At 46.9% G+C, this 27591-nt stretch overlaps 1 protein-coding gene across 10 annotated transcripts in view; it reads right to left on the bottom strand.

Moving 5' to 3' along the window:
- Window positions 1-27591, bottom strand: part of SMARCA2 (SWI/SNF related BAF chromatin remodeling complex subunit ATPase 2) — a 202724-nt gene that overhangs the window by 91820 nt on the left and 83313 nt on the right. For all 10 annotated transcript variants that reach the window (XM_070051411.2, XM_070051409.2, XM_070051401.2 and 7 more), the window contains 7 exons: window positions 23244-23351; window positions 22535-22621; window positions 18941-18987; window positions 17878-18044; window positions 13149-13312; window positions 7693-7920; window positions 3827-3904 (listed from right to left, as the gene is read on the bottom strand). In XM_070051411.2, coding sequence (XP_069907512.2) covers window positions 3827-3904; window positions 7693-7920; window positions 13149-13312; window positions 17878-18044; window positions 18941-18987; window positions 22535-22621; window positions 23244-23351 — 879 coding nt within the window. The remainder of the gene's footprint in view (window positions 1-3826; window positions 3905-7692; window positions 7921-13148; window positions 13313-17877; window positions 18045-18940; window positions 18988-22534; window positions 22622-23243; window positions 23352-27591) is intronic.

The following is a 27591-nucleotide window of genomic DNA, read 5'->3' as shown; positions in this document are numbered from 1 at the left end:
TGCAAATCAACCAGGCCTCACGCACTTGGCTTTGAGCCCTAACTCAACAATCTGATTGCCAGATTACAAAGAAAACAAAGAGCACCATCACCAAATTGTTGTCTGCCTTAGCTATAAATGTATAACCATACCTATGACTAGCTACAAGCACCATTTCCACAATCAAATAGATCATTAGTCATTAGATTATTTACCTTGTCCCTCTTCCTTTGGTTCTACTGTAATGAAGCAGGGATTCAATCTAATTTTTCAAGCTACGATTAATAAAATGTAAGCAAAATATTTACTGTGTATATCTGGACAGGACCTCTAGGATCTATTTATAAATAAGAGGTCAATGGCCCTTACTATACTTCCAGATTTGGGGGGCTCATTACATTTCCCGGATGGAACAGGCATGGGCACAGTGCAGTCCCATTGGTAGATAAATGTGGCCATCCTGATCTGTCATGTGCTATAGTTAGCTTGCAATGCTCTGCTTAATCCTACCTTCTAATGCTTTGGTATCAGAAATGGAATCTACAGAACCTTCAGTGAGCACACAGAGGATGTCCTGTTTTCAGCAGGGCAGAGGGGCTTCATGGAGCAACCCACGTATGCAGAAGTACTTCAAAATGCCCACAGAAAACAGAATTGGAAGATGAATTTTCTTTCAGATGAAAACAAAACACTGAAACCCATGCATACAAAGAGTCTTAAACTTATTGAAAAAGCAGTATGAAAAAACTCCATATGGATTTCAAATTTTTTTTGCACCAAAACAAGATTATCTTTTAATTTCATCTTTCCAACAAAGGTTTTGAAGTCCCCCCTGTAGTTATTAGGTAGCTAATAAGAGAAAACGTTTATTGTTAACATCTTTCACTGAGATCCTAAAACACAGCCACTTCATAACGCAGAGCACTGATACTATAGTTACCTACGCTAACGCCTGCGTAACATCACCCCCACCACGCATCTGTCCACTACTGAGCGGGTACATCATTTTTGAAATAAAAGCAATTATGGGTTTTGTCGTGCTTTAGAAAAAGGGAGATGCAATTAAATAAGCTTAGCGTCCTAATGACTGCTCATCTCTGCCCACAGACTTTCCCCCTGCAGAATACCTGTACAGAACCCGCAGTCCACACTCAAGACGAACTCCAGCTTGGTATGCATTTACTGCCTGGACAGATTTGTCCTGAGACCCCATTATGAAACTCATGCTGCACCAACACGTCTCCTTCAAGCGACTATAGCACCTTGGCGCATCACGTCGGCTCTCTGCATAGTGCCTCAGACGCACCTTGAGCTCTCACAGGTCTCTTTTTAGGTTAAACCCATAGATAACTGGTATGGCAGCAAACTTTTTATGAAGTTACTTTTGGGAGAGGGAGAAAGCATGACAGCCGTTTGAAAGAAAGGTGTTATTTTAAAGCGACTACTTAGCTGTTGTGTAGGGTCTCCGATAGAAAATCTAACAAGCTGGTATTGATCCTACAGAGAACGAATTCTTTTGTAATAACAGATCAGAAGTTTAAACATTTGAAACCCAGACGCGAATTCTGGCGCATTCCATCCTCCTTTCTCACTGAGCTTTTCCATCAGAGCAGCTGGCAAAGATTCACTTCGGATTTCCTGCCCCCTGGTGGAGGTGCTAATGAAGAGGAACTGGCCAAAGGCAGCTGGTGAGGACGAAGTCTGCAAGATCCCCAGACAAGCAGAAAATTCCCACAACCAAAGGGCCTACGTGAAAGTGTTCTCGCTCTGCACACAGTAAAGCACACCCAAGGAACCAAAGGCCTGTGCCTGGGGCAGGTATTCAGATTTCTCCAAAGCGCTCCATTTCTATGAAAATCTAGCCTGAATTTGAGAAAGAGAAGTCGTCCTTTCTCCTGATTTTTGGGCTCTTGATAAGATTCTCTATCTTTCGGCCCAACTTGATTTGTACATGGCAGCCAGCCCACCCTGCAGAGAGTCCTGAGAGTGTCTGAGGCCACAGCAGGGCTACACCCCTCTGGCCCTGCTATTCCCCATCACCTGCATCTGAATAGGTTCCTCATGGAGAGAGAGAGGGGTTTCCAGGGCCCACCCCTAACATCTCTGAATAGACAATCATCTAGAATCCTGGGGACCTGCAAGTAGGACTTTAGAAATGTATGTTTTACAAATGCCCTATGTAGATCATGCTGCTGAATTGTCCTGTTGCTTCTCTCCCAGATGGCTAGACCCGGGTTCACGGGCTCACGTGGGAAAGGGGGATAAGAAATATGTATCAGAGGCAGGGAGATGGGAGTCGTCCCTACCGCTACCCGAGTTTTCCCAGGGAAGAATTAGATGTCTTTTCATGGTGAGTCATGATGCATGGACAGCATCAGTGTGCCCTTGACAAAAATCAGAACAGAACCAAAACCACATAAGCCTCCGCACAGCAGGCAGGCTCCAGGCTTGGAGACTGCAAACCCTGTGCATCCCCCAGCTTGTCTTTGGTTTGGACTGATTTGTCACATCGTAATCATATTAACAGTAAAAACCCCAACTTTATTGCCAACATTTAGGAATTCGGAAAGACTGTGCATAAAAACCCCCATTTCCAGCTTCTCTTGAAATTTTTTTAAAATTTCTGGCTCCAAGGGTCTCATGTTTTTACCTTGCAGTCCCAGCCCCATTAGACAAAGCTCTGGCGCACACACTCCTGTCCGCTAGCCACGCTCATCCCAATCCACTACTGATTTTAAGGTTCTGTAGCATCCAACCACCAAAGCTGTGGTTCACATTTCTTCAGTCCCTCCACACGCAGGCTAAATCAATGTCTTGGATGGTGATCAGCATGACGGAAGGTGCCAGAAAGCAACCTCTCAACTTTACACATCCTGATCCTTCTTTTGACACCTTCACAAAGCCTAAGATTTTACAAGTGTCACCATGTACTCAAGGCATATTAAGCAACTACTATGTGCCAGGAACTGTTCTGGCCGACAGGGGATGCAAGGGTAAACAAAATCATGACAGCAAAGGCCTTAAGCACACACAACACTTCTGCAGGCCTGCACACTGCCTGTTTCTCTAGCCCCGGGGCTTGCTCCCCATAAACACCGGCTTGCAGGAGGCCTCATCCGTAAATCAAACTCAGGTTTCAGCAAAATCACAGATGCTAAGGATTACACAAGGTCAAGATCAAAACCATGGATGTTAAATCCTCAGATGCCAAGGTTCTTGAATGCCTAACTCGCACCAGTGAAGTGCAAGTGGTTTTGCTCTCTCAGGGAAGGCTGCAGGCTGGTACACACCTCAAGGGTTCCTACTGGCTCAAGCAGACTCTCTTCAGCCACACAAGAGATGCCCCTGTACTATTCTCCCTGCTGTCCACTTGCCCCACAGGAGGCACATGGCCTTTGATCCCGTGCAGGAGCTGGCGGAGAGCTGCAAACTGAAAAGCTTACTCGCGGCCTGGCAGGTTTGCTGCCTGACAGGCCTGGGATGAGAACTCAGGAGTAGGGTTCCGTGGTACACTGCTGACCCCACAGCCTGTGCAGAGGGCACAGCTGCTCCTGGGCTGCAGCCAACGGTTTCCATGCTGAGAAGTGGGCCTGGTTATTGCCCCATCTCATTTTTCCAAAGCAGCCAGAAACCAGGATTCTTTTTACACTGGCAAGGGATGCAAACTGTTGAAAAATGCCACATGGGCCAAACAAAACGTGCCGCAGGCCAACTCCAGCCGGTATGCAGCCTTCAAACTGAAGCAAAGGCACAGGCATCACCCATGAAGCCCGGCCATCAAACGGGGGCTCCAGGCATTGCGGCTCACACACAGAGAGGCAGACAAACGAGGCCTCTGCCACATTACCATAAAAAGGTCGAATTCTTCCTCCCGCCGGGCAATCATCTGGTTCAGAGTCTCATCGTCTGGAACTTCATCTTCTTCCTGGGGGTGAAGAGGAGAACGAATAAACAGGCTTTAGTGAGGAGGCTGGACAACCCGGACACGGCACAATCAAGGACGGTGAACTTGACCTCCAGATCGGGCCACAGGGTGGCGAGTCGGGGGTCTGGGCGGTGAGAGAGCTGTTCTGTTTCTCAAGCCAGAAAGAAAACAAAAAGGTATCTGGGTTCAGTACTTGCCATTGGTAACTGCAAGATATTCAAACCATCTTCCCTAAGCAAAATCTGTCTCTGGGGGAAGTGTGCTGCACCCTAATACTGGTTCTCAGGGTGGGTGTGTGTCTCGATTCTGTTACTTTTCAAACAAATTACTTAGCCTCTCCCGCCTCGATGACCTCATCTGTCAAATGGGTGTGACATCCACTTCAGAGGCACGTGTGGTTTCCAGGAGGAAATCCACATGAAAAAAAGTGACTGACTTTAGGCTTTTCATTCCACTGACCTTATCCCAAATATAAATGCTTATTTTCAAAGGCTTGCAGAAGACATGAGAATATGAGGCACACAGCAGGACCAAAAAACAATCCCATCTATGTGCTAAATAATATACTTTAGCCACATTTAACCCAAGTATTTCAGAGGTGAATATTACTGCTCATAGAGTGGAAGTTAGGATAAATCAAAAGGTATCAAAAATTTCTGATAAAAACCTCAAAATTAAATTCAGAGTAATTTAAATAAACAGACAGTAAATATAGAAGGGCTAAAATTTTTATATTGTATGAAACAAAGGCATATTATCTGTCTGGAAACGTCTCAGGAACCAATAGTTGTCAAGATTTCAGGAATGCTAAGCTATAAATTCCACACTTCAAAAAAAAAAAAAAAAGACTTGAAGTTGTACATATACAGGATTAAGCTTCCAAAAATTTTTTTCATATGCTGAGTGGGCTTGATAAGAACCAAATTAAGGGGGCCAGCGCTGTGGTGTAGCAGGTAAAGCCGCAGCCTGCAGTGCCAGCATCCCATATGGGCGCCAGTTCAAGTCCTGGCTGCTCCAGTTCCAATCCAGCTCTCTGCTGTGGCCTGGGAAAGTAGAAGATGGCCCAAATCCTTGGGCCCCTGTACCCGCGTGGGAGACCCGGAAGAAGCTCCTGGCTTCTGACTGATGCAGCTCTGGCCATTGCGGCCAATTGGGGAGTGAACCAGCAGATGGAAGACCTCTCCCCCCTTCCCCTCCCTCTCCCTCTCCTTTTTCTCTGTGTAACTCTGACTTTCAAATAAATAAATAAATCTTCAAAAAAAAAAAAAAATGAGGGGTTTCAGTGTATCAGCAGAGAGGAGCAGGAAAACTCGCAACTTCAAAGGTCTGATTTCACCAATCGCATGTTCCAAACGAGGCAACTTCTTAGTCTGAATGCACTAGCCGCTTAAATGAGATACCAAAGTCAGTTCTCCACATACTGTCTAAATGCACTGTAGGAACTTAATAGGTGTCAGAAATGAATGCAATCCAATAAAGGAAAAAAATTCCCATGATTCAAGAAAATGATTACTTCTGAAAAACCTTCTGCCCTAGCTCTCCTCCAGCCTGATTCAAGTCAACCTGTGTCCATACTGCACTGCATCTAAGGCCACACGAGATGGGAGTGGCTCTGACATCACAGTGCAAAGGACCCCTGGGGAACAGATGTCCTCTGTTCCCCTCTCATCAACTACATGAGTACAGTGTGTACGTGTGTGTGTGTGTGTGTGTGTGTGTTGTGCCCAAGATAAAAAGATTCTCTCATAAACTGGCAGGAAGCCTGCCCACAATGGCCTAACCTTCCCAGAGGGCCAAATGGCCTGGAAGTGTGCAACAAACCATCCTGGCTTCTCTGTGCCCTAGCACCTCACGGGACATCCACTGCCTTGATGGCAGCCCTGCTTTCCTTGGATATTTAGAGCTGCAGCCACGCAGGCTCCCCAAACACAGATCTATCCTCGCATTAGGACACAGGCCACCCACAACGTAACATCTGCCTGCAAGGGATGCTGAACCCCGGCAAGGCAGCTCGCAGCTACAAGCAAATAGCAGGGGTCCCACTCCCAGCCCCTGGTGCAGTGATCCATATCGCCTGGTGGCTTAGGAAGGTGGCACCACTGCAGGGCTCCCTTCCACCCCAGGACACCCTGATCAGAGACTAACTTCCCAAGGCCTGCACAAAACAAACCAGCAAAAGCACAGTGGCGATGACTCGCTGAGCATCAGCTCTGCCCACACCTGCTTCACGACACTCAAGATCGCTCATGCTATTGTTCTTCAAAAACACTCGAGTGCCTGAACAACAGTCACCTGGCAATCTGACTGCTAAAAATACAGTATCAGCTATTAAATAATCAGAAACAGTCCATTACTTGACATCGCATGTTTTCAGATTTGTTTATCTGAAAGAGTGACAGACAGAAGAGATCTCCTACCCGCTGGTTCACTCTCCAGATGGCTGCAATGGCCAGGGCCGTGTCAAGCAGAAGCCTGAAGCCTGGAACTCTATCCAGGTCTCCCACACGGGTGGCAGGGGCCCAAGCACTTGGGCCATCCTCCAATGCCATCCCAGGCACACATGAGCAGAGAGCTGGGTGGGAGGCAGAGCAGCCAGGACTTGATCTGGCACCCACACGGGATGCTGGCCCAACAGGTAGCAGCTTAACTGCTGTGCCACAGCACCAGCCCTGACATCAAAAGTTGTAAATGTGTGTGGGGATGTGTGGGTGTGCACGCATATGTGTTTTTCATCTTCATGAAATCCACCTCATTAGCAGGCATAAAGTAAACGTTCTCTTCCATTTGGGGGATTCCTTTAAATATCAAGTTCTTCTTCATATTCAGCTTCACTTCAGGGAAAACAAAATACTTTTAACAGAATTTGGTTTACAATTTATAGAAGACTTTAAAAACACTTATCCTATTTCAGAAAAAATGAAATTATAGCTAAAATGTGCAATGAAAATAGTATTCCACATGAATATGTAAGGTAAACTTACTCTTCAATTTATAAGTATGGGCACGTAAAATTGAAGTTGTCCTTATCCAGACAGTTTTATGATAAGCACGGTTGCTACTATTTTGTACAATTTTCTAGACTATAAATATGTTTTAAATTTACTTCAAATCCGTTTTGGAATGAATATTTAGTATAAAGTTAACAAAATTGGCAATATAAAAAAAAGTAACAACAAACCAAAGATCCCCTAAAGGAAATGTAATCGATGTAGAATTTTGGCAAGAGAAGAATGACTGTGAGCAGGGTACTAAAATACAGCCTTTGGGACTAAAGCTTTTAAGGGCAGTTTTAAGTACAGGTTAAGGTCACACTTTCCTGGTGCACGTACAGCTAAATGAGCTGAAGACGACGCGTCCTGCCCATGTTTGGAGGTGATGTCATGCCTGATGCAATGCAGCGGAGACAGAGGCCTCTGGAGGCCAGGAGCCTTCTTCCAGCTTTGTCCCACCCACTGACAACATGTAAGCCAAGCGTGCTCTCTGCAGTTCCACAGCTGCCCTACAGGAGGCAGCATTTATAATACAACTAAGCAGGTGGCTGCTCCTCCCTGGGAGAAGCAGGGAGGGGAAGCATGCACAGGCTAAGCCTTCAGAGCTTTCCAGCACGAGTTCTTCAGATGCTCGCGTGGAAACCCTCAGAGGTTTTCTGTGCTTGGGACAGAACACGGCAGATCACACTCATTTTCATTAACACCAGCCCAGGACGTTGTTTAAAGAACAAAAGGGGGTCATGCCTAACCCATCAGGGACAAACCGCAGGACTCCAAGCTCACAGCTTCCTGAGATACCTCGTTCTCTTCCTCGTGCTCCAGGATGGCCTGCAGGAACGCCCTGCGCTCGTGGCTCGACGACTTCTGATCAAACATGCCCGCCTGGATCACCTTCTGATCCACGTTCAGCTTGTATTTGGCGGCTGCGAGAATCTTCTCCTCCACACTGTTCACGGTGCACAGTCGCAGCACCCGCACCTCGTTCTGCTGGCCGATGCGGTGCGCTCGGTCCTGTGCCTGCAGGTCCTGTTGGCGAGAATGAGTGCTGTGAGGACAGCCCAGGTGTCAGGATCAGCCCAGCACAGAGGTCCCTACCCAAGAGGGAAAGATGGGAGGCTTGTTTAGTGCACCTTGACAGGAAGGAGGAAGGTTAAGGTTTTGCTTGGGCTTTTAAAACACACAAGCTTCTTTCTTTGGAAAATGCCAAGGTCATTCCTAGTTAAGGAAACCTGGGTTCAAGCCAAATTAAATATAACCAATACAACCTTTTTTTAATATTTATTTATTTGAAAGGCAGAGTTAAGGGAGGCTGGGGGAGGCAGAGTGAGAGCAATCTTCCAACCACCGATTCACTCCCCAAATGCTGGCAACAGCCAAGGCTAGGCCAGGCCAAAGCCAGGAGCTAGGAGCTTCACCTGTGTCTCCCATGTGGGTGCACGGGCCGAAGCTGCTATCTCTGATGCTGCCATTGAGCCCGTCCCCCACTCCCACTCCTCCGCTTCTGATCCAGCTTCCATGCATCTGGGAAGGCAGCAGCAAATGGCCCAGATGCTTGTACCTCTGCTACCCACGTCGGAGACACGGATGGAATTCTTCGTTCCTGGTTTCGGCTTGGCCCAAACTTGGCCATTGCAGCCATTTGAGGAGTGAAGCAACAGGTGGAGGATCTGTTTCTCCCTCTCTTGATGCCTGTTACCTTGCCTTTCAAATAAGATGACTCTTTAAAAAAAATTTTTTTTAATCTGTCCCTAGGTTCATAATTAGTCTCTATTTGAAACAAAAAAAAATGCTATGTTTGTTATCAGAAGTATGATTTAGATATTACCTGTAACTAACCTCCAATTGCAAGAAAGACCCTCCCTTTGGTGCTGTGTTAAAGCTGCTTTTGAAAACATCACACGTGCATACATGTATTACATGTGCATTCACACATAATACATACAGTGACTGCTCAGGTAGCCAATTTCCTGGGACCTAATTCTATCAAAGACTCAGCCTTGAGTTTGGAAAATGAAAAAGATTGTTAGTGGGACAGTAGGTTGGTGAGCTGCTGGGGACAGAAATGTGGTACAATATATTAAAAAATGTTAAAATTGGATATGGCTTTTTTAACATTTCACTTCAGAAAACTTACCCTAAAGTAATAATCATGAATCTGGATTAAGATTTAGAAGTCAGGATGTACCCTCTTTTTAGTACTTATTCAGCATGACTTCTCAATACAGCAGAGGTAAACATTCAAAGGTAACAGATTGCTTAAATATAATCGTCTACTGTACGCAAGTACCAACATAGTGTAAGAATTACACTATAGAAAATGTTAAGGGCACAAAACTATACTGAAAAACACAAGTTGTGACTATGTGCATTGTGATGTCACATGTACATATGTATCTTCAAGGAAAATGCCAACAGTATCTGTCTCTCCAGGGACTAAGTATAGCCATTACTTAAATTTCTTCACTTTGCTCACAGGTGGTTTACCAATTGTTCCTACTTTCAAGTATATTACTCTTATAACGAGGACAAGGGTTTAAAGAAACCTTCAAGTAAAAACCTCCCTAACTCTATGAAGCAAAGCTAGCTAATTGGATAGCCACACAATCAACACCTCCAGGCGTGCCACTCAGGTCACTGTGGTCCCATGCTAACTGGGCGCTGGCACGCGTCCCCCCATTAGACTGCACCCACTGTTCAGGCCAGAGCCTGTTCCCTGGCTCCTGCATCCTCAGCACCATATTCTGCACATGGCCGACACTTGGCAACCGTGAGCTCATGCTCTTGACCACAGGAGTTTCCTCGTCACGCGGGGAGAGCGCACCAGACTGATATTTTGCTGCGGGGACTTTTAAAATTAAATGACTGATTAGGCAAGAGTTTTTCCTAGAAGGTGTCTGATTAAGCTAATATAAATATCATGGTGCTGAACCATGAACATAGCTGGGACCTATCCAAGTTAGAATTTTCTGAAGAGGAGAATGTCAGGTGGGTAATTGGGATCCAAAGTGGGGGGGGGGGGCGCTAAACGTCCTTCGAAAGCCCTTAGTGGGGCTGGCACTGTGGTGTAGTGGGTAAAACCTCTGCCTGCAGTGCCGGCATCCCACGTGGGTTCTGGTTCGAGTCCTGGCTGCTCCACTTCTGATCCAGCTCTCTGCTGTGGCCTGGGAAAGCAGTGGCAGTTGGCCCAAGTCCTTGGACCCCTGCACCCACGTGGGAGATCTGGAAGAAGCTCCTGGCTTCAGATCAGTGCAGCTCCAACTGTTGTGGCCAATTGGGAAGGGAACCAGTAGATGGAAGACCTCTCTCCCTGCCTCTCCTTCTCTCTCTGTATAACTCTTTCAAAATAAATCTAAAAAAAAAAAAAAAAAAAACACCTTGGTTCCTTCTCGTCTCAACACTTCTCCACCAGAACTGCAAAGCAGCAGCCAAGATGGCAGTTTCTACACCATCACTCCTGTCATGCGGCTGGGAACCTACTTCTGCAGTGGGCCCACTACTGAATATTCCAGGGCCTCTGGGCTGGGAGCAAAACCCAACAACTCTTCTCACCAACAGGCTGGCATCTTCTGCTTTTCTTTCACTTCATGATTACACCCAAAAATGTGCCAGCCACTCCACTACTGACACAACCACACAAGTACCAGGAGCCTCAAGACCTCAATGCAGGCAGCAGTGGAGTGCGACAGGTGAGGAAGCAGAGGACATGGCTAATATGCAAACAGGGTCACATGTTCTTGATGTCCTGTCCTGGGGGCTGGTTGTAATTTCCGTTGTCTGGAGGTTGTGAGAGCGGAGTGTGTGTGGCTGCTTAAAATTATCCATCTACTTGCCAAGTAGCAAAGTTGGTATTTTTAGGCCAGGGAAGTTTGTGGAATGTGAGCCTATGAGTCTCCAAGCCAAAAAAGATGGGGGTAAAGAGTACTGTGCTGAAGACGAGAACGCTATCATCACTGAATGGTTATTCAACAGACATCAGGGATTGATCTGTAACAGCCACGCAGCCCCAGTGCCATGGGTTAAACATGCAGGTACATATAAACCTGTATTTCTAATCAACAGTTTGGAAATGAGGGTCTTGGTAAATCTGAAGGATTTTTTTTTTTTTTTTTTTGACAGGCAGAGTGGACAGTGAGAGAGTGACAGAGAGAAAGGTCTTCCTTTGCCATTGATTCACCCCCCAGTGGCCACTGCAGCCAGTGCACCGCGCTGATCCGAAGCCAGGAGCTTCTCCTGGTCTCCCATGCGGGTGCAGGACCCAAGGACCTGGGCCTGCACTCCTGGGCCACAGCAGAGAGCTGGCCTGGAAGAGGAGCAACTGGGAAAGAATCCAGCGCCCCGACCGGGACTAGAACCCGGTGTGCCGGTGCTGCAGGTGGAGAATTAGCCTATTGAGCAGCGGTGCCGGCTTTTTTATTTTTTTTTTTTACAATTCTACCTTCATGGCTTCTGTCTTTGGTTCCAGGTAAGACCTCTACTGGGAAACTTTCAGGCTTCTTTCTTTCATCTGTCAACCTATGTCAATCCCTGTATTCCATCTCTCTGCCTTAACTCTGATGCAACATGATAAAGACTTCTCAGAAACTTCTCTTCACCAATTTGGTAAAAGTGCTATTCAACTTTCATTTGCACAACTTTCATTTGGGGGCCATGCTAAATACATTATGGACATTCAAGAAGTTTACGGAAAAATGCTTATTAAAAAAAAAAACCCTAATAAAAAAAGTGCTTTCGTGCCAAAATAAGCTTATCTTTTAATTCCAATTTTCCACAAACTTTTTCTCATTTGAAAAGCAAAATGACAGAAACAGAGGGACAGACACAGCAAGCAAACACCCCACAACAGCTGGGACTGTGCAGGCTGAAGCCAGGAGCCGGGAACTTGGTTCAGGTCTCCCATGCGGGTGGCAGGTACTCAGTACTGGAGCCATCACCTGCTGCCTTCCCTGCCCCATTAACAGGAAGCTGGATCAGAAGTAGAGGTGGGACTTAATCCCAGACACTGATGTGGGATGTGGCTGTCACAAGGGACAGGATTTAAATGCAGTCTGAGTTTGGGTCTGAATCCTGGGTTTGGGCTCCTCCTGCCCTGCACCTCCACATTTGAGACTCATATCAGAAAGCTTGTGGAGGAGCCTGCACTGTGGCACAGTGCTCAAGACGCCACGTGTGACGCCCACAGGACTCACATCCAGGTAAATGTCCCACCCAACACCTAACAGGCAGGTGCATTACCTCCTATTGTGATTTAGGAAACCAGTGCCATTAGGGAACCATTCGATTTATGTATTTCATGGGTTTGTTACATCACCCAAGTACTCCTTTGAAAGGGTAATTCTAAACTTACCTGTCTCAAAGAACTCACAGTACAACATGCTTGACAGACTATGCTTTGATGATGATTTTAAATGGAACACACAAAAGGCGACCTATCATACATGGACTGCATGCTTTGAGAAGTCACTAAACTTCCTAGGACCTGGTTTCCTTGACTGTCAAGAGGCAAAGAGTAATAGGAACTATTTCTCAGGGTTGTTGTAAAAACTGAACAAAGAAGGGATGATACTGTGGCACAGCAGGTTAGACCACGGCCTGCAACGCTGGCATCTCATATTAGAGTGCTGGTTGCAGTCCTGGCTGCTCTGCTTCTGACCCAGCTCCCTACTAGTGCATCTGAGAAGGCAGCCGAAGATGGTGTAAGTGCCTGGACCCCTTCCATCCATGTGGAAGACCTGGATGAAACTTTGGGCTACTGGCTTAGGCCTGGACCAGTGCCAGCCATTGCAGCCATTTGAGGGGTGAATCCAGAGATGGAAGATCTCTTTCTCTGTATCTCTTCCTCTCACTCTGTCATTCTGCCTTTCAAATAAATAAATATTAAAAAAAAAAAAACAACAAAAAACAAACAAAAAAAAACGGACCACCGTGTATGTGGTGGCTGGTGCAGCATGAAGGATTCCATAATGTTGGTTGGTTGCTGCTGTTACTACTTTGAAACATTTTTCATTTATCCTTCACCAAACGTATTTTGCTCAAAGACATTCCCCATACATAGGCTTGAAAACTGAGCAGAAACTGAGTTTTTTTTGTCCCCTAGACTGGAGTGCTTCAGAGGTGTGTCTGGGACACTGCAACACCTGTGCTCAGAGGGAAGCCAAGACCACACCCATCCCGATTGGCAGGACGCCTTCCGCCTGGGAAAGGGCCACCCCGGCCACCCGGCCTGAACGTGCCAGTGACCACGCGCTCATGCAGACCTGGTGTGGGTTCCAGTCGCTGTCGAAAATGACCACCGTGTCGGCCGCCTGCAGATTTAAGCCCAGGCCTCCTGCTCGTGTGCTCAGCAAGAAGATGAAATACTGGGACCCAGGCTCGTTGAATTTCTTCAGCAAAGCAGCACGATCTTCAGACTTGGTGGTGCCTGAGGGGATCAGAAAAATAAATCTCCCCATTAACTTCTGTCTGAGAACGGCCAAAACCAGAGGAAAAGGCTGTCTTCCTGGAGAAATACACCGGACCCTCCTCAACAAAGGCGAGCACGGGCGAGGCAGACCCCAGGGCTCTGCTGCCCTTTGGAAGGAACTTTTGAATATTTTGCAATTAAAAAAAAAAAAAAAAAGCGAGCAAGAGCGAGTGAGCGAGGGTTTAACTGTTTCTGACTGGGCTCGTTTGAGACTACAACATTCTCTCTCTAAACGCAGACTTAATGAAAGCATTTCCTGAACTTACTTCTGAGCTTGGAAACACCAGATAATTTCTAAAGCCCACCCACATGCATACACACGTGCCTAAAACAATTATTATAATGGCTTAAAGCAACCTTGCCAACAGGCATTAAAGTGATGCTTATTTATGCCAAGAGAGTGGGAAGGAAAGGACAGTTGATTGCTCTGCCTTTTCCGGATATCTCTGGCTGGTAAAGACACAAAATGCGAGGGGAACATCTTGATCCTTGCTAGCGAGACCTAGAGCCACAATAAGCCCACAGAGGGACTCCCTTAGTCCGCTTCTCATGCTGGCATTCTGTAAGTTCAGAGGATGCCCAACCAAAACCAAACACGGCAGTGCCTTACACACCTGGGGTTATCCCACTGAGCCGGGGAAGGCTCCAGCTCGGCGCATGCGCACAGCGTGCCAAACCCCCAAGTGCAGGGCTCACTTGTGGGGTGCCTCTGCACTCCAGCTGAGCCGTTCAATCACAGGCTCTCCGACTGCAGTGCATTTCCCTGGCCGCGTCATGAAGTGCACTGAGGAAGGGGGAAGAAATGCCCACCAGAACCCCATCTGAACCCACTTTATGAGAAAAGTACAGATGCAGAGTTCAGAAAGAGGACTTTAGGCTGTTGGGAAATACATACACGTGTTACACGATACTCCCTGATTGGCTGCTACGCAAATATTATTTCTTCATGTTGTTCTTTTTTTTTTTTTTTAAGGTTGGAAATAGACCAGCAATTTCTTTCACAGGATTAAAACAGTTAAGTGACTCCAGCTAATGGGATCAAGTTACTACGGGGGTCAAGTTCCCAAACATGAGCGTCTGTTTTCCACATTTAGTAAAAATAACAAGTACTCTCCTGAGCAGGGGGAAGAAAATCAATTCCCTGCGTGGAGATTAGGAGTGACGGGCTCTGGGGCCCTCCTTCGTTGAAGCCATGTTCTTTAGATTGTTTACTTTCTACATGAAATTTCAAACTTAGCCAACTGGTCAACTCCTGCCACAGTGACTGTGGGAAGCAATGCTACGTGTGCTTTGTTCGATGAGCTTTCAAAATGCAGAACTCTTGTTTCTCTCATTTTCAGAATGGCCCGAGATTATGGTGAACCATCTGCTGATGGTGCTAACAGGAGATGCATTCTGTTTCGCTGTGAAACCTTCTCTCCAGATTTTCTTTCCAGTTAAAATTATTTTTTCAAGAATAACTCACACACCCTAATGGTTCTCCTGTTTATCCCTGGCCTTAAGCTGAAAAAAAAAAAAAAAAAAAAAAAAAAAAAACTAAAAATGGAGAGAAAAGGCACTCCAAAAGATGATGACATACGATGCACTGTGCATCTGTGTACTCTGAATGTAGAAGTTCTACAGTTTTGATCAACAGGAAAAAAAAATCAGCTAATGATCACATAATTAAGACTTAGGAAATATGGCTCCTTGGAATGAAATAGCAGTGAAAAACAAAAGGAATATCCAACTTACTAGGTCAGACAAGGTTTCAGGCCTTGTACAGATAAGCACAGAATGCCGCCACATAGTTGCGTATTTACACTGTGTAAGTAGCTGTGAACTTGACAAATTATAAAGACAAACCAAAAAAGAATCAAAATCACCTTTCATGCAACCCTATGGCATTTCTTATTATGTGGATCAACATGCTCCACAGTATTGCTCTCTTTAGTCAGAACTTCCCAAACAAAGCCCCTCGCCCATCAGCAGCCACCTTTCTGTCTCTGCTCAGGGAGATTCCAAGGGCCCTGGGAGAGTTCACCCCCAGGCAAAGGCTCCCCACAGCTGGCACCAGATTTAACGTGCTGAGTGCTCACATCAGTTTCATGGTCTTTGAGACTTTGATGTGGAACATAATCAACTATAAGAACACAATTAATAGCAAGGGCAATTGTGTTGAAAATTACAGAAACTGCCAGAAGGAACTGCCAGACTTCCATGCTTAGTAATTTTAGCTTGCTTTTAGCTGCTTCTGGAAAATTTTGTTTTCTAGGATCAAACTTCACCAGTCACTGTCACTCAAGAATAATTCCCAGAAAAAATGAAAACTCCAGCTGAATAGTAGCTAAATGTCTTCATGTGACCATAGGAAAAACATGCTTAGCTCTCAATCAAGTGATTAAAAAAAAAGTCAAAATCTGAGACATCAAATACAGCAATGAAAATCTGCAGTCATTTTACCAGCAGGGTCATGGGGTTTGGGGGTGCAGCTGTAAATATGTATGATAACTTATCCCTGTGTATACTGAAGGACTGGGCACAGAAGCCCCCCCCCCCCAAAAAAAAACAAAAAAACAGCTGCTGCTGCTTGTGGGAAGGAGCCTGTGTGCCCTTCTCAGTTCCATCTCTAACACTACACCTGCTGCTGGCCCATCTCCTACAACCTAACTCTAACAGCTCTGCCAGGCAGCTCTTCCATCAGCTATCTTCTAGGGCCTGGTCTTTTCCAATTGGGTAACTTAAAAGTTTTAAATATGTTTAAAATCATTCTTAAAGTGCTATCATTGCAGAAACAACTTCTACTTTTAGAAATGGGGTATATTTTGCTGTGCCTACTAAAATGAGCTCATTGGCAACCAGCGAGCTCTAAGTGAGAAGCTGGTTTCTCCAGTAACTTCCGTTGTCTCGTGCATTTAGCGGGGATGGTATGAAGCACCCTGGTCAACAGCACTTTATTTGTTGAGAAAAGTAAATTAACACTGCACACAAAGTTGTTTGCCTAATATCCCACACGTGGTAAGTGCTCCATCAAATGTTGGCTGGGATGGCCATGACTGCTATGATCAATAACAATAAGCACAGCAACCATCAGACTACTCAAGACAATCTCTCAGGTCGGCAAAAAACACTCGAGCAATTTGTTTCAAGGAAACCTCTCCTTACTGGTTTTACAGATCCAAATACTCCAAGGCCGCAGTCCTCGGAAAGCTAGAGAGCTCAGGTTCAATGTGAAGCGCCACCAAGTAACAAACAAGGCTCAGCCGAGCCACCTGGGGGAGGGGGGTTGTACCGGCAAGGGTGAGGAGGTAGCCAATGAAACCTGGCTGCCTCTCACCAGAGCAGAGGTAAAGGCCAGGCCGGCAGAGGAGCAGAGAACTGTCCCCACAGGGAGGGAAGGCTGCGAACAAAGGAGAAGCAGCTACAGGAGACTTGCCAAAGAACAGACTGTCACTATACCTGATTGTCTGTGAATTCCAAATTACCACTGGCTTACCCACTGATCCGTTTTCAGTGACAGGGTGGAGAGGCAGCACAGGGCGTTAAATAACCAAGTCCACTCAATAGTGTAATTAATTTAGAGTTTACTCTTGGCTAAGAGGTACCCCACAAAGAGAATTCACATAAAAACTCAAGTACGAAAATGTCTGGCAAATTTGAGTTTGGCATAAAACCAATTATATTTTGATTAATGGCAAAAGAAGGACCAAGTGATGGACTGAAAATAAAACAAAGCCTTTTAATGGAACATAAACCTTACGTCTCCCCCATTTAACAATAATATTCACACTGTATTGGACGAAATCTATTAGCAAGACTGTCCTCTTTTACACCACGAATTAAATCCATCCTGCTTATAAATGAGCTCCCATTCCTACTCACCACACTTTGAAAGTATTAGCCCCTGCTACAGGATAAGAACACTGCTATCTTTCATCTTTAAAACATGATGCCAGTCTCTAAATCATAAAGAAATGAAGGCGACATTCCTAAATCCCTATTTTCTTCCCTTCCTACATGATGACTAATTTTTAGGACAGAATATTTAAATTTCACTCTTAAAATCAGGCAAATAGTTCACACAGCTTGCAGACTCCAGGAAATAATAGAGCCACATTTTTTAGCAATGTAACATGTGGCTATGTTCTATTTAGAAAGAGAAGCTTTAAAGGTAATTAAATATAGTCTGAAATGAACAATTACACTACTCCTGAAGAAAGGCGCGCTGACCTTTATTCCCTTAAGACACAATAAGCCATCGGCTCGTCAACAGCTTCTATATGGTGAGCAGGCGACTCGGTATTCGTGACAGTACATGCATATGCGTCGGTTTGCACACAGGAGGAACAGCTGTGCGAATGCGGTCAGGTTATTTAAAGCCTCGGGATGTAAAACCTGCTGTCTAGGAAAACTGCAGCCCATCCTGCAGTTCGATCCTTCTCCACTTTCACGCCTCCTTTTTGTACAGAGATGGAATCTAAGCACTAATCTCTCCCGTCGTTTTTGGGAGCACGGATTCTGAGCGCGATACCTGCCTCACTCACCGTCAAGGCGCAGATAAAGGAAGTTGCGAAAAGCAAAATAATCCTCCATGATGGTCATGAGGGAGGTCATCTGGCAGAAGAGCAGCACGCGGTGATTGGTCGCTCTCAGCTTGGGCAGAATACGATCAAGGAGCTCGAACTTTCCCGAGGCCCGGTACAGCTCAGCCCTGAACCCAAACACACAGAATACAGAGACAGTGTGACTGCTGTCTTCTCCAAGGGTACGGTAGGGCTTTCTATTGCTGCAAGGCATGGTTTTCTTCACCGTCCCTTGCTGATGGCGCATTTCCTATACAGACCAAATTCTTACCAAATGACCAAAATCATACACAATTATCTCAGACGAGACATTTACTTCCTGTCATGCACATTAATGTTAAATATAAACACGAAACATAAAATAAATTCTATTCAAGCCCAAGCTACACTTCTGGTTACAAGTAAGAAACCTGCAGGAGGCCAGGGTTGTGGTCCTGCCTAAAACACTGGCATCCCATATTAGAGCACCAGTTCAAGTTCAGGCTGCCCTGCTTCTGATGCAGCTTCCTGCTAAGGTGCTTGGGAAAGCAGAAGACAGCCCAAGTACTTGGGTCCCTGCCACGCACAGGGGAGACATGGATGCTGTTAGCTTTGTTCTGGCCTAGCCCTGGCTCCTGTGGCCATTTGGGGAGTTAACCAGTGGATGGAAGACATCTCGCTCCCGGTCTCTGCCCTCTGTCACTTTCCCTTTCAAAATAAGACAAATCGTTTAAAACAAACAGAAAACCCAAATGCTTTGAGGTTTCAGCAACATTTTTAGAACACTGGGATCCTGTCAACTGTCCTAAATGAGATCTCTGTCCTTGAGTAGACTCATGTTCAAGGCAAACAGTGACTTATGCTGGTAAGGCAAAAGCAGTCGCTGACCTCACTCTGGTAACCACCTGGTGCCCCTCACTGGGGAGTAAGGAGGGTGAGGAAGCAGGTAACCCGCAGGTGCAGCACAGGAAACACTGCGGACAGCAGGCTTTTAGGCAGGGCCCACAGCTCTATGTTTTGGAAGAAAAAGATGCTCAAGATTTACCCATTGATGACTCCATTTGAGTAGCCCAGGTGTTCAGCAAAGGATTCCTGCAAGAGAGGGAGAAAAGAGTGATGTACAACACTGCTATTATTAACTGAGCGCTGACTTGCTCAGCGAGGCCATCCTGTCTATTTCTAGAGGAAAGTTCAACAAAATAATAAATGAATGGGCAAATACTTTGGGGTAGCAGGAAGCAGAACATCAAGGCCTGTGTGTTCAGACTTCTGCTCCCCCCAGGAGTGTGCCCTGTGAGTTGCTTCCCATTTAGATCAGGCAGTCAGTTCACCTGCCAATGACCAAGCACCTATTGGGCCGTTCACAAGCTGCTTCAGGGAAGCCCCCTAGAGGAGCTCGGAGTCTGGGGTAGGAAGAGCTCCATTCAAGCAGATCGGGGTTGAAACGTCAACACAGGTACCGCAGAAATATTTAGCAATCAAAACAGCAGCGATTAGGTATAACATACGCAGGCGCTTTAAAAAGTTCACGGCAAACGCAAGGTCAGTTTGTTCTGGTGCCTCAAATTCCCAAATCCGTGTGTGCGTGTTTTACAGCTGTTAGTTTAGTTTACTGAAATCCTCAGGTCTCTTCCCTGCTGTGCCTCCCCCCATTACAAACAAGGTCCCCGCAGGGGTCTGGCTGCCACTTTCAGAACACACAACCTAATTCTCCTTACTGAGATACACAGGGAACAGATGACCCTTCTCCACGGGGTGCCTGTGCTCTGACCCCACTGAAACAGAGCTCTTAAGGGGACCAGATCTCTCCCTCCGGGCTCTACTCTCAAACACAGGCATCACGTCTGGGCAGCTTGGGCCCCTCACAGCGCTGCCCTGCAGCAAACCTAACACGGATGGACAGCGACTGAGAACCCACTCCAACTCCCAGAACCACACCTGCACTCGCCTTGCTAGATTTTCTTTTTTTATTTATTTGACAGGTAGAGTTATAGACAGTGAGAGTGAGAGAGAGTGAGAGAGAGAGAGAGAGAGAAAGGTCTTCCTTCCGTTGGTTCACTCCCCAAGTGGCTGCAACAGCCAATCCGAAGCCAGGAGCCAGGTGCTTCCTCCTGGGCTCCCATGGGGTGCAGGGCCCAAGCACTTGGGCCATCCTCCACTGCCCTCCTGGGCCACAGCAGAGAGCTGGACTGGAAAAGGAGCAACAGGGACTAGAACCGACACCCATATGGGATGCCGGTGCCACAGGCGGACGATTAACCAAGTGAATCATGGTGCCGGCCCCCACCTTGCTAGATTTTCAGGGCCATCCCTGTCTCCAAGAAGGGCTGCGAAGACCAAAGCAACGGGATGTGTCCACAGACTGTACTAGCATTCATCATCAGCATCAGCATTGTAAAGACCCCGTTTCCATTTCTCCAGTTTGAAGGCCCCACAGCGAGGTGGGGAGAGCCGCTCTGAGACTGGGCTGTTGACATGCCCAAGTGGGAACAAAGGCTGGTGTGTGGCAAACACAGCCGAACAAGGGCCAATGCACACACCACCTCTGAACCTCAGCTCAGCCTGGCCACCAACTGTAGGCCTCTTGTTTCTGGGACCAGGCAGCCAAAAGTTCTGGCTATAGCAGCATTTGCCGTAGTGACTAGAACACGGCTTCAGACACCCACATCCCATATCCGAGTGCCTGGGTTTGAATCCTGGCCCCACTCCCGATTCCGACTTCCTGCTGACATGAACCCTGGGGGGCAGCAGGTGATGCCCAAGTACTTGGGTTCCTGCCACCCGCATGCGAGACCTACACTGTTGTCTAGGCTCCAGGCTTTGGCTTGGCCCAGCTGTTCAGAACATTCGGAGAGTGAAGCAGCAGGTGGGACATCTGTCTGTCCACCTATCTCCTTTGCCTTTCAAATAATAAATAAAAGTTCAGAAGACTGCAAATCAAAACCTCTCTACAGCCTGCCAGTGAAAAGGAGAATCTGCAGGCCTTAGCAGGCATGCTCCTCAAACATTGCTTCCTGCATGACCCCCTCAGCCCTTCCTGGTACTCCAGCCAGAAGCCTAGGGGTGAAAGGCACTGTGCACTTCCCTGCCAATACGCCCACGATGTCGCAAAGGCCAGCTTCTTTGTGACGACCCAAATGCAGTCAGAATGACGCTCCACTTTCAGCGAGTGTTCAGAGCCCTCAGTAGCTCAGAGGAAACATCCTAAAACCGTTTCCAAGAAAAATGGGGTGGTGGGTACCAGGTCAACCTCACCGACCCCCATCTTCTCATCACGAGCTCCCTCCGCCCTGCTCCCTTCCCGCCACCCTGCTGGCTCATGGCTCCCTCATCTGCAGCGCGCATGATCAGGGCACCAGATGCTGCACATGTTGCTGTGCAAGAGCTGCCTCTCTGGCCAGCCCTATAGTCTATTCTTAGCCTCTGGTTACAAACCAGGCGCACTCTGGCTTGGGGGTTCTGGGCGACTGACCCCGGGTCGCGTGACAAAGCAGGCAGGGATGTGACAGCATGATTGCCCAGCAGACTCTCCCTTGACTCTATCCCTAGAGAGCCGTGGCTTGTGGGAGGCGTGCTTCTGGAAAAGTGTTGTTGCTGTTACCGTTTCACTTAGCCCCCCACAGGTGGCCCCTGCTGCATTCCCCACCGACATCCACCGACGCTCCTTCCTATGACCCAGGACTCTCCCTGAGCAGCCAGAAGCCAAGAGCAGCATCTGGAGTCTCTCATTCCCGAGCACAACTGGGTGAGGGCTCGCTGGAGGGGGAGAGGGTGTGCGGACAACACTCTGACCTAACGAGCGTGATTACCACAGAGCAGGGGGCCGAGAGGAATATCTGAGCTCAGGCTATTTCAACTGCCATTCTTACACTGCGATTAGTTTTCCAGAAGTTTCTTTTTGTTTGGGTTTTAATTCATCGCGCAGACACTGGAGCCCGGCAGTGGTTTCTGCATGTCTGCTGCTCACTCTGCAGTGGGAAGGAGGCGTCGCCCTGGCACAGCCCCGCCACCAGCACCAGGAGCCCCTGCAGCCGCACGCAGAGGTGCCGACAGTCATGGCGGCTCTGGTTTCTGCTCAGCAGTGGAGGGAACCACGGTCAGTACAGGGCACTCATTCACAGGAGGTGAGCAGGGCAGGGAACGGCCCTCCCCCAACGACAGCTTTCTGGGAAGCAGGCACCCTGTCACAGGCATGGATTTACACCACCGTGATAGAAACAAGTTGGGGGGAGGGGAGAGGAATAGAAATCTAAAGTACCAGACTCCAAAGAGAGTAATTTGAAGAGCATCTTCCTCTCCAATAGTTACAAACACATGATTTTAATATTTTTTCCCAGTATTCATCTGAGGAGGCTGCCTGCGTGCGTCATTATCTTCAATTTCAGAGCTTCTACCACCACAAGGTAATTCGCAGTACTTACCCAAGCCCACATAAGCAGCCATCTCTTACAATATTTTCTCACTGCTTTCAATGCTTGGCTATAAAATCCCAGATGCTCAGAGGCTTGGGACCCACGGGAATCCAGAACCAGAGACTCCTGTCTGTTCACTGTGCCTTAGAGCTAGTGGGTCGTGCCCTGGCAACTTCTACGCAGGCGTTATTTGTTTGGTCAGGCAGCATCTGGAGGACCGGGCTCACCTCTATGTGCTGGAACATGTACGGGTGATTGCAGATCTTCCTCAGCTGCATGATAGTGTTCATAAGCGTCTTCGCCCCGCCTTTCCCCTAAGAACAGGGCGAAGGGGAACAAGAGAACACATTACGAATGAATCAAGTATTTCCAATTTTTAAAGTATGGCGCACGGCTTTTCACAGAAATGATGTAGGGCCATAGGTCTGGGTAACCCACACACCGAGTGGCCCAAAGCTCCTGACATTATGTATCAGTTTCTGTGTTAGATCCAATTCTCTTGCTCGTAAGCAAGCCATTCCACAGGAACGGTGACCCTTAAGGAATGGTGTCAAGTTGATGGCTTTGGGGCCTGGCTGTCTATTCTCTAGGATTCTGGATGACAGAAGCACAGAACAGACGCTCAGAAAGTGAGACCGGATTTGCCAACCTGGAGAGCCAGCCCACTCGGAGACACAATGCACTTCCTGTGGAATGAACAAGGGCAGCCCTAAGTCTTTGGCTAACAGGAACACACTCCTTCTTTCCCTGTGGCCCAAGGCAGTTAGGAGGTTTCCTAGGACAGCTACAACAGCTACTAAAAAATAAAAAATAAAAAAGTTCGGTGATTTAAGTCAACCCATTAAGACTGGTGAGGATGCTTCCTGGGAATCATCAACGTCACAGCCGGGGGAAGACCTCACGGCACGTTGAGCTGCGCCGTCCTCACCCACGTACCTTCTTGTCTTTCTCAGAGCCGTCTGTGAGGAGGATGCCCTTGGCTTGCATGTGACGATACAGAATCTTCTGCAGAGCCGACATGTCACACTTGATCACATACTCTACCTGGGGGAGAGAGAGCAGGGCAAGTGAGAGCAGGTGGGCAGTGCGTCTGTAACAGGAACACTGCAGACTTGTGGGTGCTGGGTGGGTCCTGGAAGCATGATGCTGTCCCTGGTTCCCCTTCTAGAACTCATGGACAGGTGGCGGGATGCTGTGTTGCAGACCGCAGTTATCACTGTTAGAGCTATGCTCAAAAGGTTACATGTCACTGAGGCCAGGGCCATGTTTCCCGACATTTCTTGACTCAATTCCGTATTGGAGAAAGTGGCTTGCAAAATGTTTGGCATTGGGAGATTTTTAGTATTTTCTCTGCTTCCCAAATACATCACCTTTCATATGAACAGAACAAGTTCAGGAAAAACAGTGACTGGCTAATACCCTACCATTTTTTTTTCCTTTTGTAAACCATTTTTTAAACGGACACATGTGGCTAACCACCCTCAGTACTGTAAGACTGGTAATAGCTGTAGGTTGAATGTCATTAACTCTGCACTTCAGAAATGATAAGATGCGACCTAGTGAAGGCAACAGGTGGAGGAGAGGAGTTGATCCATAGCACGACACAACTTTATGGCCATCCAAAGGAGGACAAGGCCTCCTGTGCTTGCATCAAAAAAGCACAAAAATCGCACTGACAAAGCGAATTCACATGCCCATGGTTTATCACAGACCTGCAGTGGGTTATTATACTCCAAATGCATAAAATCTGCTGTGATTACTCCTATGATTGTTCTTCTTTATTTAAAAAAAATCCCAAGAATATAAATGTGCAATTTTCATAACAGATATCAGATGACTGTCTAGAAACCTGCAGAATGTGATCCAAAATCAATCAGCAAGCTGCCTAATGTTTAATAAACTGATTAATGTGACTGGATTATTCGAGCTCTGAGGGCTGGAGAGAGGAGGTCACAGATGAGGAGGGAAGTTGAATATTCATTCAATTGTTGCTCCAGAAGTAAGCTGTTGGGTCAGAGGGAGCCACAGTTAATAGTCATCTGCCACCTGTTGGGATGTATCAAGTAACATTAGAGAAAGGCCTGCCCCTCAGCAGATTAAAATTAAAAAAAAAAAAAAAAAAAAGGAACACCCCAACAACATGCTTTAGTTTTCATGACCTTCTTGGCTAAGGAACAACAACAACAAAAAATCATCAAGTTTAACAAGCAAGTATGCGCTTTATAATTACACTTTGTGTTTAGAGCCCTCATCATGCTATTATGTTTAATGTACTTCTTTTTGTTTTGTAAAAAGTTTTCATTTACCTTTCCATTTATTGAAAAAAAAATCACATCTATTTAAGGAGCTCAATGGGATGTTTTTGATATAGAAATGCACCAGGAAATGATTACCACTATCCTACTTTTTCAAGAACTGTCAACTCATAATGAAATCTGATCACTGTGAAGAAAAATGTTAAACGACTTCATACTGTAACAAGCATGTTGATAAAAATGACACTGAGGGCTAACACGACTGAGCTCTCCCTGGGTGCCAGGCTCTGTACACAATACTTCACGTCCTTCTCTCATTAAACCCCCATGAGGCCGAGAGGACACAGTCACACCTGCTCTCCTCATTTAACAGAGGAGGAATCGGTCATCAGGGAGGCCAAGGGATTGGCCCAAAGTGATCCATCTAGGCAAGGTGCACTGGGATTCACAAGTACACTCTCAAACTCCACGCTGAGGATGGCCAAGGAGACTTTCAGTTCTGCCTGACACCCACCTTCACCTGGGCGGCCCCCCCACCCCCGCCGGCATCCTCACACCTTCCTCATCGTGGAAGGGATGGCCAATGGTTGTTCTATGTGCATCAAGGGATGGCAGTCACAGAATCAGCGACCCCACTTCTCGTCCACCAGCTCCGGCTGGGGACAAAGGAGTCGGGGAGGCAGAGGAAGGCAAGATGATGCCATGGAGACAGGACAGTGAAGCCAGGTCTTTGCAGAGTAGAGACGTTAGAGAGAGCGCTCCTGGGGGCTGACCACCACTGCTGGAAGGGGAAATACCTGGGGACTGCCCCCTTCCAGGATCAGGGGCAGAAGAAGCCGACTTGAGAGTCACCATCATTGCCAGCAGCTTCTCAAGTTTATTTTGCATTTGTTCCTGGAGGCGTTCCAAACAACTCCAAGTTCTTCTGTCTGTTTTGGGGCTTTTCCCCCGGGTCCAGGATGCCCCAGGTCTTAAGGTCTCCTTTCTGAGGCCCAGTGCACATTGAGGACTCTTGGCTACATTTTTCCCCAACCACCTAGCAGCCAACACCAAATCTCCACTTGGGTTTCCCTTTAAGCAACTGGTCACGAAGCTCGTTCCATGGCATTCCCCGATTAGAGGGACAGGCTAAGCACCCACCTTCCCATCAGATGTCTCTGTATTTATGACTGATGTACACATACTCACACACAAGTACTTCAGAGAGTTAAAAGATAAATTAATTTTGGTGCAAAAAATTTTTTTGAAGTTTTTTTCACAATATATGTTTTCTATGGACTTCTCAAAGTGCTATGGTATTAATGTCTCAAGAAACAGCTTACTGCTAGGGGAAAGAACAGTGCTCTAGAAAGTTAATTCCTATCAGGTGTCAGTTTGACGGTTATCTTATACTTTGAGTCACCTGCAACCTGATCACCCAGATGGGGCAGATGCAAACCCACACAGCAAACGCAGGGCAGCCTTCTCTCCATTGTCCACCTATGCTTCTGCTACTTGTCTTCTTTTCCATCTGCACTCCTTTGCAGAAACTTTTTAAGCCTTTCTGGGGACCAGGGGTGTTAGTGCAGTTAAAAATCAGATCATATGAAATCCCCGTACCCGGCGCAAGGAAACTCGCAAAGCCCCACACTGGGCAAGAAGTGAATGAGCCCAACATGGAAGGTCAGTGGATGGTCAGATGCTCCTGGTGCTGGAGATCCCTGCTCAGACCACCCTGGGAGAACCTACACAGCCTGCCTCCTGCAGAGGATTGACATCCTGACATACACACGTGCACACGAGGACCAACGCCACACTGTATATGAAGTATCAACAAAGCTTATTTTTCAAAGAGAAAAATGCATACATATGGTTGCTGTGACATGTTTCTGTACCCCAGCTGGTTACCAGTAAGCACCCACACACACATACCCATAGATACTGGAGTCCCCTGCCCTAAAACACTTGATGGCCAGGGTCATTCATTCTGTGGGTTCAGATGCCAGAACCTCATTGCCATGCCAGTATTCAGAATGAGTAGACGGCACCTCCACAGCTAGTCAGCTGGCCTGTCACACCAATACCGCCTGCTTTGGGGTAACTCCTGCACCTGCCACCCAGTCTCAGTACAGGACAATGCACACAGCAGGCAAATGGTAGCTACGAATTGAGATAAGAGGCAGAATGAACTCTTCTAAGAGAGACATGCAGACTAACAGCAAGAAGGTGAGATTATTTGCTACAATAGTAGAGACAGAGGGCTGGCACTGTGGCATAGCGGGTAAAGCCGCTGCCTGCAAATCTGGTATCCCATATGGACACCGGTTCAAGTCCCGGCTGCTCTACTTCAAATCCAGCTCCCTGCTAATGGCCTGGGATACAAATGCTTAGGCTCCTGTCAGCTACCTGAGAGACCTGGAGGAAGCTCTTGGCTTTGGTCTGGGCCAGTCCTGGCTGCTGCTGCTATTGGGGGAGTGAACCGAGTGAACCAGAAGATGGAAGATGTCTCTCCCTGTCTCTAACTCTGCCTTTCAAATAAATAAAAATAATTATTTAAAAAAAAAAAACAGTGGGGACAACTTCAACTCTATTGGGTTGGAGTTTACCTCCAAAAAAATATGATGGCGCCCAACTGCAGCATGAATGTGAAAGTTTCTGTAGTTGGCAGAGCTAATCAATCTTTGACATCTTCACAGGAAGTCCCTCAATGACAGGCTTGTGAGGGCCACTGGAGCTATTTTTGTTTAAATTATTTGTAAAACTGAGGGGCCAACCCCTGAACATAACTATCTTCTAAGGATTCTTACATTTGTAAATGAACAAAATGGTCCCCTACAAGTAGGCAAACTGGGTGATAACACTGGCCCACGGTCTCTTACCACATAACCCTGTACAAGTGTTTGACTGGCTTTCACAATTTCTGCCCTGATTTCTGTGTTATTGAAACAATGCACCTAGACTTAGTGTGATATATTGTACTTTTTGAACTGAGATTTTATTGATTTTAAATTTTTATTATTTATTTGAAAAGTAGAGGGACACAGAGAAGA

This window comes from Oryctolagus cuniculus, chromosome 1 (genome assembly GCF_051225735.1).
Source record: "Oryctolagus cuniculus isolate XC-2025 breed Fujian yellow rabbit chromosome 1, ASM5122573v1, whole genome shotgun sequence".
Classification (NCBI taxonomy): domain Eukaryota; kingdom Metazoa; phylum Chordata; class Mammalia; order Lagomorpha; family Leporidae; genus Oryctolagus; species Oryctolagus cuniculus.
This window is presented reverse-complemented; position numbering and strand designations above follow the sequence as displayed.